This window comes from Orcinus orca, chromosome 2, assembly GCF_937001465.1.
Source record: "Orcinus orca chromosome 2, mOrcOrc1.1, whole genome shotgun sequence".
In the NCBI taxonomy this organism is placed as follows: Eukaryota; Metazoa; Chordata; class Mammalia; order Artiodactyla; family Delphinidae; genus Orcinus; species Orcinus orca.
Genome location: NC_064560.1, coordinates 56,331,507 through 56,344,218, shown reverse-complemented (window position 1 = coordinate 56,344,218; position 12,712 = coordinate 56,331,507). Strand labels below are relative to the sequence as shown.

The window sequence follows — 12,712 nt, the reverse complement described above, 5'->3', positions numbered from 1 at the left end:
GTTCCTCAAAAAATTAAAAATAGAACTACCATATGACCCAACAATTCCACAACTGAGTATTTATCCAAAGAAAACAACACTAACTTGAAAAGATATCTGCACCCTAGGTTCATTGCAGCATTATTTACAATGACCAAGACATGGAAACAACTTAAGTGTGCATTGATGGATGAATGGATAAAAAATTGTGATATATATGTACATATATATGTATGCAATGATATATATACACACAATGGAATATTATTATATATACACCGTGTATATTTTATACTTTTATATATATATATACACATATATAAAATGGAATATTATTCAGCCATAGAAAAGAAGGAAATCTTGCCATTTGCGAGGTGGATGGACCTCGAGGGCGTTGTGCTAAGTGAAATAAGTCAGACAGAGAAAGACAAATACGTGATGATCTCTTTTACATGTGAAAACTAAAAAAACCAAAAAGCAAGTTCACAGACACAGAGAACAGATTGGTTGTTGACAGAGGCAGGGGTGAGGATGGAGTGGGAGAAATGGGTGAACTGGTTTTTATTTTTTTAGCTTAACTAAATTGAATATAATAAAAATAACCCACAATGAGATAGCACTACACACCCACTAGAAAAGCTAAAATTAAAAGACTGACCATACCAAGTGTTGGCAAGCATGTGGAAGAACTATAACTCTTCTACACTGCTGGTGGGAATACGAAATAGTTAAAAAAAGAAAAATTAGTTACCTTCAGCAGCTGATAGGAAATCAATCCATTATCTTGAAAACAGGTACATACAGGGGAAAGAATCAAGCTTTTATCCTGCATTTTCTGTATGAACTGAACCACTGGGTAACCACTGAGTAGATGAGGGAAACATCTCTTTGTAAAATTATTCCAGCCAAGAAATGGAAACCAAATGATAGCATTAGAACAGCACCAATTTTCAACCCCAGTGAGTTGATGAATTGACATCAACTGCTGCTAACATCACCAAAAGAGAAACGGTATACTTTTTTTTTTTTTTTTTTGTGGTACGCGGGCCTCTCACTGTTGTGGCCTCTCCCGTTGCGGAGCACAGGCTCGGGATGCGCAGGCCCAGCGGCCTTGGCTCACGGGCCTAGCCGCTCCGCAGCATGTGGGATCTTCCTGGACCAGGGCACAAACCCACGTCCCCTGCATCGGCAGGCGGACTCTCAACCACTGCGCCACCAGGGAAGCCCAAGATAAACGGTATACTTTTTAATGAAAGAACATGCCATCTACAGTCTTGCCATAGGGCTCAAACCTGGGTCTGTTTTTGTTTCATAGATATGTTCATTTGTGTCGTATTTTAGATTCCACGTGTAAGTGATATATTGTATTTGTCTTTCTCTGTCTGACTTACTTTGCTTAGTATGATAATCTCTAGGTCCATCCAGGTTGCTGCAAATGGCACTATTTCATTCTTTTTTATGGCTGAGTAGTAGTCCATTGTATATATGTACCACGTCTTCTTCATCTAGTCATCTGTCGATGGACATTTAGGTTGTTTTCATGTCTTGGCTATTGTAAATAGTGCTTCTATGAACATTGGGATGCATGCATCTTTTTGAATTATTGTTTTGTCTGGATATATGCCCAGGAGTGGGATTGCTACATCATATGGCAACTCTATTTTTAGTAACCTTCATACTGAACATATCTACAAAGCAGAAACAGACTCACAGACATAGAGGACAGACTTGTGGTTGCCAAGGGGGAGGAGAGGTGGGGGAGGGAAGGATTGGGAGTTTGGGATTAGCAGATGCAAACTAGTATATATAGGATGGATAAACAACAAGACCCTACTGTATAGCACAGGGAATTATATTCAATATCCTGTGATAAACCATAATGGAAAAGAATATGAAAAAGAATATATATAACTGAGTCACTTTGCTGTGCAGCAGACATTCAACACGACATTGTAAATCAACCCTACTTCAATAAAATTTACAAAACAGCCTGGGTCTGGTCCAGCCTCTGCATCCAGCTGCCAAGTGGCAGGAGAAAACAAGGGCAGAGGAGCATCCCCAAATCCACTCCGTGATGAAGTCTACAGGTCCAAATGTTCTATCTCTTCAACCCATAAACAACCAGGAAACATATATTTTAAAAAGCAATTTTTAAACATGCCAGAATTTTAAAGAGCAAGATGAAACTATAGAATCTATAGCAGTGCTGTCCAACAGAAATAAAATGCAAGCCACATATGTCACTTTAAATTTTCTAGTTAAGAAAGTAAAATTTTTAATAGTTACAAGAAGTTTTTTAAGTACATTGTAAAAAGTAAAAAGGAAGCAGTTGAAATTAATTTTAATAATATATTTATTTAAACCAGTATATACAAAATATTATCATTTCAACATGTTTTTGAAAGGAAAAAAATCACTAATGAGATAGTCTATATGCTTTTTTTTGTACTAAGTCTTTGAAATCCAGTGGGTATTTTTCTATCATTTCCTTCTTTACCTAATGCTACTTTTAGATATAATGTCTACCCAAAGGTATAAATATTTGTAAACATCAGACTTCCTCCCAAGCATTTTTTTTTTTTTTTTTTTTTTTTGGCGGTACGCGGGCCTCTCACTGTTGTGGCCTCTCCCGTTGCGGAGCACAGGCTCCGGACGCACAGGCTCAGCAGCCATGGCTCACGGGCCCAGCCGCTCCGCGGCATGTGGGATCTTACCGGACCGGGACACGAACCCGTGTCCCCTACATCAGCAGGTGGACTCTCAACCACTGCGCCACCAGGGAAGCCCCCTTCCAAGCATTTTTAATTCACAACATAAATATATAATTATTTTAAAGCAGGGATGGTTTGTTCTTTTTTTAATTCTTTGAATAGGTCATAAGGACATGCACATATTAAAAATTAAAACTATTTTAAAGTATAAGTGACAAGTCTCCTTCCCAACTCCTGTCCCCCATATGGCTTGTTCTACCCATTGGCAACCACTGATATTTGTTTCTTATGTATATTTCCATATATAAAGCTACTATGAATAAATATTCTTTCTTTCCTTTTTTTCATGATGAAGTAAATATTCTTTTTTTTTTTTTTCCTTTTCACAAGGGTTGGCATCATTATTGTTTTGTACCTTCCTTTTTCACTTCCTCTGGGACACAGAATATTCCTTCATTCTTACCCGCTTCCCCAGTTCTCCTTCACGGTCGATGGCCACAGTTTATGACCAGTCCCCAGTGAGGCCATGGAGGTCACTCCTGCCTGGGGGTGCTACACTCACTGCCACCATGAGTGCTCTTGGACACATACTGTATCTCACTTATCTGCTGTATAAATGTCCAGAAGGGGAATTGGTGGCCCCGTGGGGATATGCACTTGCAATCTTGATAGCTGTCACTCTGTGGAGGTGTCCACCTATAGTGTAGGGAATGTCTTGTTTTCCCACAATTCCACCAATACAGTGTGTGAGCAAACATTCCAATCTAATGGTAAAAAATGAGATCTCTGTGTAGTTTCTTTGAATGTCTCTTATTATGAGTGAGGACAAGCCCATTTTCCTCTCAGTACAAATGTCCCTAAGTTCACTGCCTTTGCCCATTTTTCTGCTGGGTTGTTAGAATTTTTCTTCTTGACTTCTAGAAGATCCTTTCTAATTAGAAAGATTAGCCCTTTGCCTGTCACATGAGCTGCAAATATGTTTTCCCAGAAGTTATTTTTTACTTTGGTTAAGGCATGTTTTCATTGTGCAGAAGTTTGTGATTTTTTTTCAGTATCAAAGATATTGATCTTTATTTTGATTGCTTCTTGATTTGGGAGCCTAATTAGAAAGGCCTTCTCCTACTCTCCATTTATGAAAGAATTTTCATGTGGTGATTGTTAGTTGTTTTATCTTCTGTCTGTGCCCCCTCCCTTTTTTTTCTTTCACAAAATATTTGAGCTAGATGCAATTTATTCTGGTGTATGTGTGAGATACGAATCCAACCTAATTATTTTCTAGATGATCACCCAGTTTCTCAATACAGTTTATTAAATAGTCATCTCTACTCCTCCCATTGGAGGTGGTGTTTGTATCACAAATTAATTGCCTATGTGTAGTTGACTCTTTTTCTGGACCTTCCATTCTGCTCTATTGTTTGGTCTCTTCGTGCATCTGTACCACTTTGTTTTAATTATTGGTGCTTTATAATATAATTTTTAGTATATGGTAGAAATAACCCTTTTGTGTTACTCTTTTTTTTGAGATTTTTTTTTTTTGATGTGGATCATTTTTAAAGTCTTTATTGAATTTGTTACAATATTGCTTCTCTTTTATGTTTTGGTTTCTTGGCCGTGAGGCATGTGGGATCTTAGCTCCCCAACCAGAGATCAAACCCACAGCCCCTGCACTGGAAGGCGAAGTCTTAACCACTGGACCGCCAGGGATGTCCCCCTTTTGTGTTATTCTTAATAATGGATTGCTGAGGGGAAACTTCAAAAAATTAGCATTGAACATTGGGGACAGAGTTCCGTATTGGAGACACACCGCATGGCACTGACAAAAATGTCAAGGGTTTCCATCTATAAGCTAGGCCATCCTTTTGCTGTCTAGGCAGAGCCCAAGTAAGTCCTACATTCATGAGTCACGTTTGTCTTCCAACTCTTGGTCCATATATTCACATTTACATCTAAGTTATTCCTATATAAAATATTTTTGGTCTACTTCACTAGAGGTATCATTTTATTTATTTATTTATTTTTACTTACTATATTTTACTTTAAAAAATTGCCTGCTTTGAAACACTATTGCAAGATCTTCGCTTTTTAAGTCAGGATTCCACACAATACTGCTTGCTATTCATCTAGAAAAATTTGGTGGATGACCTTAAATTTCTCAGTGTCTGCAATTCTATCAACATAGCAAACAGAATAAGCCACAGACCGTCAGAGCAGAGATAGACCTGTTCCAGGGCTGCTAGATTACTGATTAATGCTGAAGATCATAATTTAAAATTTTTTGCCTATACTGGGAAAATTTTTAAGAATTACCATAGCTTAAAAATCCACTTTTCTCATCATACCTAGGTTATCATGGGGATTCTTCTCCCCCCGACCATCTTGTTTTTGGAATTTCGCACCTGTGATGACTTCTCATATCAAACATCCAAGGAAAATGAAGACGGCAAAGAAAAAGAGGAGGAGAATATGGTCAGTGATACCCTTGATTCTAAAAGTATCCATCAACTCTCATTTTCAAAATAGTTGTGATTTCTCTCGCCGTGAATTTAGAAACTGCAAGAATTGCGGACATTTTTATAATCCTTGATTTTTTTTAACATCTTTATTGGAGTATAATTGCTTTACAATGGTGTGTTAGTTTCTGCTGTATAACAAAGTGAATCAGCTATACATATACATATATCCCCACATCTCCTCCCTCTTGCGTGTCCCTCCCACCCACCCCCATCCCACCCCTCTAGGTGGTCACAAAGCACCGAGCTGATCTCCCTGTGCCATGCAGCAGCTTCCCACTAGCTATCTATTTTACATCTGGTAGTGTATATATGTCCATGCCACTCTCTCACTTCATCTCAGCTTACCCTTCCCCCTCTCCGTGTCCTCAAGTCCATTCTCTATGTCTGCGTCTTTTATATCCTTGATTTTTGAGGCACCTGTCTGTTAAATATGGTGCTGGAGTCCAGGGCGTTTCCCATCTGGCAGCCTGCTTGCCACGTGCTTTGCTCTGTTTCCAGGATGCGAATGCAGACACTGGCTCAAGAAAGGGGGACGAGGAGAATGAACAAAAAAAGCAAAGAAGTGTTCCCATCGGGACCAAGATCTGTGAATTCTACAACGCTCCTATTGTCAAGTTCTGGTTTTACACGGTAAGTTCCCCGCCCTTAGCCTTCACCATTTAGCATGTTTTAGACATGTCAGAATCAAGAAAATTGTCAAGGGCTTAAAAAAAGTGTTTTTTTAAAAAAATCAATGGATTAAAATTAATTATGAAAACAGAAGTGGGACTAACTCAGAATCTTCAGCTAAAATTGGATCTAGATAGATATCTTGTCATATATTTATACATAGGAATGTGGCCATCCTAGCCCCAAATACACCATTTCATAAAGCAAAATAGTCATATTCTATTTGCTCAAGATGAAGGATTTTTCAAATGTCTTTAGTAATACAAACTTAGGGAAGTAGAGTTTTATTCCAACAATGAACAAAGATGACTAGAATTTAGAGAGCAAGCTCACAGATGTCATTTTTCAGGAGACTGACGGGGTTACTCAAAGAGTAGGGTTGAACCCAGAGCATGAAGTCCTGGAATACAGGAGCAAATCAAGGCATCTCTGCTCTCAAGTGCAGGCCACACTGACCTCGTGACCACACACTCTCCTCCAGCCCCATCAGTGGCCTCTGTCTGGACGGCTCCAGCAGAGTGGTGCACCCAGAACAAGAGTGGTCCAGCCTTATGCACGTGGATGGGCAGGAAAAGTGGGGCGAGGAGACTGGAGCAGCTTGGAAGCCTTTGGAGGAAACTGGCTCAGGTGCAGGCCATCCCAGCAGGGGTGGCAGGCATGCTGTGCTTCCTGCAACCACTGCGGTCCGGGGGAGGGACAATATTCATGAAGTCCCAAATGCCAAGCAGCAGCACACGCCTGGCACATCGTGGCACTGCAGTCCCATTAGTGACTGGGTGCGAGCAGGTGATGGGATGTGAGGGGCCAGGTCCAAAGCCATGGACAGGGTGATGGATGAGGAGGGCAGAAGGCAGAGGCAGAGCTCTGGGGCGTGGCACCCAGCGGGCTGCATGGGGACCCAGGCCAGCTATAGCCTGGACACCCAACCTTTTGGCAGCCACATCTGGCGATACCACCAAAGCCACAGCTGCCCACTTGTTCTGGTCAGAACCAGCTGAGGACCAGGAAGATACCTGGCCTCCACAGATGCGTATGTAGAGGGCAGGGCCAGGGGGCTGATGAGCCTTGGGCGTCTCCCCAGGGCCTCTAAATGCTGCCTCTGGATGTGGGGAGGGGGTCGCACATTTTATAGCTTGCCAGGGGTTCCCAGTGCAGCCCCACTTTGAGAACTCTTGCTCCAATCCTCCTGCAAAGACTAGATAGTGGATACATGGGATGCTACCTGTATCCTGGTAAAACTTAAACAATCAGGAGGGAGGCATCTTTTAAAAAAAAAAAAAAGGCTGCGAATCACAAATATTGTTGCTAGTATACACCCTCCCCCCACCTACCCAAGACTTCAGAAGGGGCCTGTACCCATGGTGCGTACAGCTTCAGAGTGAATCAACCTCGGTCATCTTCAGACCACCCTCCCTCCACCTCATAGCTCACTCCCATATCCCTCCCAACTCTACATGCCACAAGGATAGGCACCCTGCTGTGGGCACAGCACATCACAGACATATCAGGGCTGACCGAGGGGCCTCAAGACAGGTGTGTGTACCTGGGAAGACACCTCATTGTCAGCCTCCTCCCTTCGAACCTCCCACATCCGCCAGCAGTGGAAAGGTTCAAGAAGGAAATTTGCAAGGCAGGGAAGAGTCAGTAACATTTTCCAATTTCCAGGAATGTAGAGGGCACACCAGTCAACTACTAAAAGTTTCCCGACTCATCATAATTTCGTGCAACTTTATAATTTCCCCTTGAGGATGATAGTAGCAACAAATGCATCTTCATTTAGAGAATGGACTGTCAGTGCCCATATTGCACTAAAGTACAAAATGCCTCCCCATCTGCCTCAAAGTCCTCTGCCTGCACTGGTGATGTGAGTGGAAGTTTTCCTCTAAAGGATTCAGTGCATCTGGAAATGAAAATTTGTTTTAGAAGATGTGTCCACTTGTAAATAGGGTTTCGAAGCTTTTTTCAGGCACATGTGACCTCCCCAGAACTGCTCACGGTTTCTGCCTTTCAGATATCTTACCTGGGTTACCTACTGCTGTTCAACTACGTCATCCTGGTGCGGATGGAGCGCTGGCCCTGCCTCCAGGAGTGGATCGTCATCTCCTACATCGTGAGCCTGGCCCTGGAGAAAATTCGGGAGGTGATGCTCCAAAGGCCTGTCCCAGCCCCACCCACCACTGACTTCAATTCAGATGTATCTTCTTTTAAAAAAAAAAAAAAAATTTTTTTTTTTTTTTTTGGCCACAGGGCGTGTAGGATCTTAGTTCCCCAACCAGGGATCGGACCCATGCCCCCTGCAGTGGAAGCACAGAGTCTTAGCCACTGGACCGCCAGGGAAGTCCCCAGATGTAGCTCCTTATTTTAAAAACGTATTGTGCAAATCCCAAGTGCCGTGGAACTTTTCTTTCGAGGTGTCACAATCCCAAGTTGATTCAGTTCCCTTGCTTGAGATTTATACACCTTCTGCTTCCAACTGAATTTGAACTTGAAAATCAAAACACAAGGCAGAATAGATGGTGTTTAGTAATAAAAATAAGTCTGAGTGCCTAGAAAAGCAGCATAAATGCTGCCAGGTACCTGAGATAAACCAATGACTCCAACTGGGTACAAATTTGGGCTCTGTTTTCTCGGAGCTGGAAGTAGAAAGGGAGATGTAGGAGATGACATTTCTCCTGTAACTCAGGACTTTGAACCACACTGTCCTCGCTCCAACCCAGAAGGGGATTCTTGTGCAAGGGGTTTATTAAAGGAGAGCTCCCAGGAGAGCAGAGAGAGGCAACAGGGTGACCAGGTCAGAAGAGGGGAAGGGGCTGAGCAAGGTGTGGCTTCAGTGGAATCTGTCCCTGGCCTAATCCTGCAGGGAACTCTGAATGTATTTAATACTGTAGAGTCTGTCCCACTTTGACCAAAGGGAACAGACTTTTGTACCCACATCAGCCAGCCATCAGCATCTCTGGGAAAGTGGCTGCAATTGCCCAGGGGGGCAGGTGGGAGCCGAACAGCGGCACCTGCAGCAGATGGGGGCTGGGCGCATCCACCTGGTGGAAGCCTCCAGTGCCTCTGGGCAGGCTGCCAGCGCAACTGCTGCAAACAGAGGGAACAGGATTTTCAAAGAAGTGTTAGAAAAGGACAGACACCATCTCTTGCAGACTCGTGTCACAGGAGACTTGAAACTAACATGTAACTTCAAGAGGGCAGTCCCTGCAGGCTGCAGAGGAAATATGGGCCAGGTCCTTTTCTTTCTAATATCACCTGCAAGTTTTAATTCTTTATAACAGCTTATAAAGGGAAAGCTTATAGCCAAGAAAAAATAAACTTGAGAAAGCACACAGCAGAACTTCATATTCTTTCTCCCACTGATAGAGAACCAATATTCTTATTTTGCAATCAGCAGTGACCCTTTCACTGAACTGAAAAATTATCACTGGTAACTTCTTCCCAGGAGAGCTAATTCGAGGCTGTCAGTCTGATGACAGCCCGAGAAACGCAGAGTGCCAAATCTAAAATGTTATAACCCATCTCCTACTACTCCTGTTTCTTTTCTAGCTGGGCTTCATTCAAACTTTGCCCACTTTACAACTGGGATTTCCCAAGTGGCCTGCCGTGCCACCTCTAGGGACACCGTGAGCTCACTGAGCATCAGCCATATACTGACACTGTTCTTTACCCCCAGTTATAGGAAAGAGGGTGGGCGGCTATCAGTCAGAGTGCACAGGTTGTTAAACTAGTGAACGCCTTCTGGGTTGGCCCATAAATAGCCACCACCCCATCCCATCTCTGGAGCCCCCAGAACCTCCCCAGAGTCTCGGTAAGTAAAGGGGTACCACTTTTAAGACCCCCACCCTGCTGCACGCCATAGCTGCGTACGTGGGGCTTGCTCTAAGTGTGCCCGTGCCTGCTGCTTGTTACATATTTTCAGGTTTACTCTGAGGAAGTGTCCCTTTAATCAGTGGTGATTTTGAAAGGGTAAGCTCTCAAGCAGGAGAAAATCAAGTTCAGCTTCCCCCTGCCTTCCCATCTCTGAGTTACAAAGCAATTTTGGCTGATAAACATTTCCCATCCCGGTTCTGCCATCTCCCCTGGGTGGACTGCCCCTCTGTGGGACCACACAGGTTTATCTCTGCTCTAGAGTTTTCCTCCTGGACTAACTCTGGAACGTGGGCTCACAGGCAAGTGTCCAGAGAATTAGAAAAGGGATCAAAAGGCAGCTACTTTAATTACAGCCAGAGGGACATAATTTAGAAGGCATTTCCTGAGAGTTTGTGAAACCCTGACTCCAGGCATACAGAGGATTTTGTGGAATTTCCCTTTCTAGATATGTTTTTCTGCCTGAGAAGATTAGTACTTAGAAGTCTTGAGCAGGAAAGGGGACCAGATGCCCTGGAATGCCGCTCCAGTCCTAATGTCCCAAGATTCTAAGAAGACAAGTCTTCCAATACCACACTCCCTTGTTTTTTGTTCTTTGGCATTTCTTTATAGATCCTCATGTCAGAACCCGGTAAACTCAGCCAGAAAATAAAAGTTTGGCTTCAGGAATATTGGAACATCACAGACCTCGTGGCCATTTCCATGTTCATGATTGGAGCCATCCTCCGCCTACAGAAGCAGCCCTACATGGGCTATGGCCGCGTGATCTACTGCGTGGATATCATCTTCTGGTACATCCGTGTCCTGGACATCTTTGGTGTCAACAAGTATCTGGGACCCTACGTGATGATGATCGGAAAGATGGTTAGTCCTGACGCCCCGTGAGTAACTACAGACACCGAGACTGTGGTTAGGACCTGAGGCCAGGCCTCCAGCATGGCTCTGTTGCATTTCATTTGACCTTTCCCTTGCAGTTGGTTTCCTACAGGAAATGTTCTTTGCTTTAAGATACCTAGTTCTTCTACATACCGACAATTTAATTAAATCCAATTGATGAACATGAGGATGAGGGCCTACTGTAGGTCCATGGATTTCTGGCAATAACCCGATACATAACCTCCTAACGTGCAGTAGAAGCCAGAGATGAAGGGGGCCCGGGGTCACCCTCCCCGACCCCTACTCCAGACAGTCTTCCAGCTCACGTGCTCTGGCATGGAGTGCACACAGGCAATTCGTGTGATGAGGTCAAGACAAATCCATGGCAACATTTACTCCAGAACAGGCCATAAAATATGAAACTAAAAATGAACCAGCAGATCATCCTTACATCACTTAAAATAGCCCAAGTGTTGGGACTGGTCCCAGAAGAAAGGAAGTCTTCCAAGCTTAGGAATAACTCTTTGTAGGGCAAGTGGTTTTGAGCAAAGGGCTATATGGTTGAGCTAATCCCAGCCAGGGCCCTCATCTTCAGGGATGTTCAAAATTAAGAATTCTATGAGGTCAGTATCCATAGTAACCAGAGCATTTCGCACTGTAACTACTCACTGTTTGTATAATGAATGAATAACAGTATGTGCTCTCAACTCATGATCTCATTACCTCCTTAGATATCTACTGCTCTTACTCCTTAGTTTCCCTCACAAATTCCTATATTTTCCATAATTGTTCCCTTTCTCCATTTGCAGTTGTAGTTACTAGAGGAATTTATTTATGGGTAACAATAGAGGAGAGGAAAGATTGAGAGCATGAGATGAGAATGGCAATGTTCTAGAATAAGGTGTATGCATTGCATGAAGTACAAGAATCAGTAGCCCATGGATGGGATGGAGGGAGGGAAAAGAAGCTTCCTCCATCCTAATTAAGCACTCATAAAGTCTTTGAGGAGCACAGTGTAATGAACCAGGTGAACTTGGCCCATGAGTCAAGACAGTAAGAGGCCCATTTCCTCTGTCCTCAGATGATTGACATGCTGTATTTTGTGGTCATCATGCTGGTGGTGTTGATGAGTTTCGGGGTAGCCCGTCAAGCCATTTTGCATCCAGATGAGGAGCCTTCTTGGAAACTGGCCCGAAACATCTTCTACATGCCCTACTGGATGATCTACGGAGAGGTGTTTGCAGACCAGATAGACCGTAAGACTAGAATTCATAGTAAGATTCTCTTCCCTGCTTCCCAAGGCAGATGATCAGTTCCAAATTAATGGAAGAGCCTGTGTTAATTTGGGAATAAAGTATTTTTTATTCTGCCATAGGCATCAAATTATTTTGTGAAGAAATCAATGCAGATTATGAAATACAGAGTTTTGAGACATCGGTCCTGTCTTCTACTCTGAGAACCACTAACTGGAATTCTGAGTCTTACATCCCTTGAGCATGTCCGACACATGAATGTAGTCCCAATGCCAACATCCTAATTTTTCTTCAACCTGAATCTTTTTCTGCCCTGAGATAGAGCTGGTAGTGTTATTTCAGTCAAATGAGATAGTGACTATTGCCATGTGCCATCCTCTTCTTCAGGCTTCAAAGCCCATTTTCCACATAGCTATCCATTTCCTCTTCACTCCTGGAGTGATATTTTTGTATTATCAACAGTATTCTGGATGTTAGCAGAGGAAATGAGCTGCAATCCTGCATGGATTTCTGGAGAATGCAGGCCCCAGCTCTGCCCAGGCTGAGCTGGTAGGTCACAGTGTCTCTTGTGTTGTAGGGAAGTGAAGTTCAAATGCTCTTATGCTATTTAACCCAGACAGTTACAGCATCACCAATGAACGAGCATCTTCAGACCTATTTTCATGTTAGTACCAATATCTTAATTTGCATGTTGTGCTCTGTCAAAAAGCACCAGGTACAATAGCATGGCTGCTGCTTCCAGTAGAAGCAGAAGCTTCTTGAGAATAGAAGGTTCTGAACATCCTTGCCTTGTAGGAAATGCAGGGTTGTTTGGTATATCTCCACTAAGTGAGACTGATAACAA

The 12,712-nt window shown here is 43.0% G+C and overlaps 1 protein-coding gene across 6 annotated transcripts in view; it reads left to right on the top strand.

The window, feature by feature from the left end:
- The window catches only part of TRPM1 (transient receptor potential cation channel subfamily M member 1), a 106,650-nt gene that overhangs the window by 72,287 nt on the left and 21,651 nt on the right, over positions 1-12,712 (top strand). For 4 of the 6 annotated variants that reach the window (XR_004475994.2, XM_033402992.2, XM_049705661.1 and 1 more), the window contains 5 exons: positions 5,034-5,156; positions 5,702-5,833; positions 7,884-8,012; positions 10,352-10,603; positions 11,697-11,889. Coding sequence is in view for 5 of the 6 variants with exons in the window: in XM_033402992.2 (XP_033258883.2) it covers positions 5,034-5,156; positions 5,702-5,833; positions 7,884-8,012; positions 10,352-10,603; positions 11,697-11,889 (829 nt within the window). In the remaining variant the exon portion in view is untranslated. The remainder of the gene's footprint in view (positions 1-5,033; positions 5,157-5,701; positions 5,834-7,883; positions 8,013-10,351; positions 10,604-11,696; positions 11,890-12,712) is intronic. The other 2 variants (XM_033402993.2, XM_049705662.1) reach the window with 1 other exon arrangement.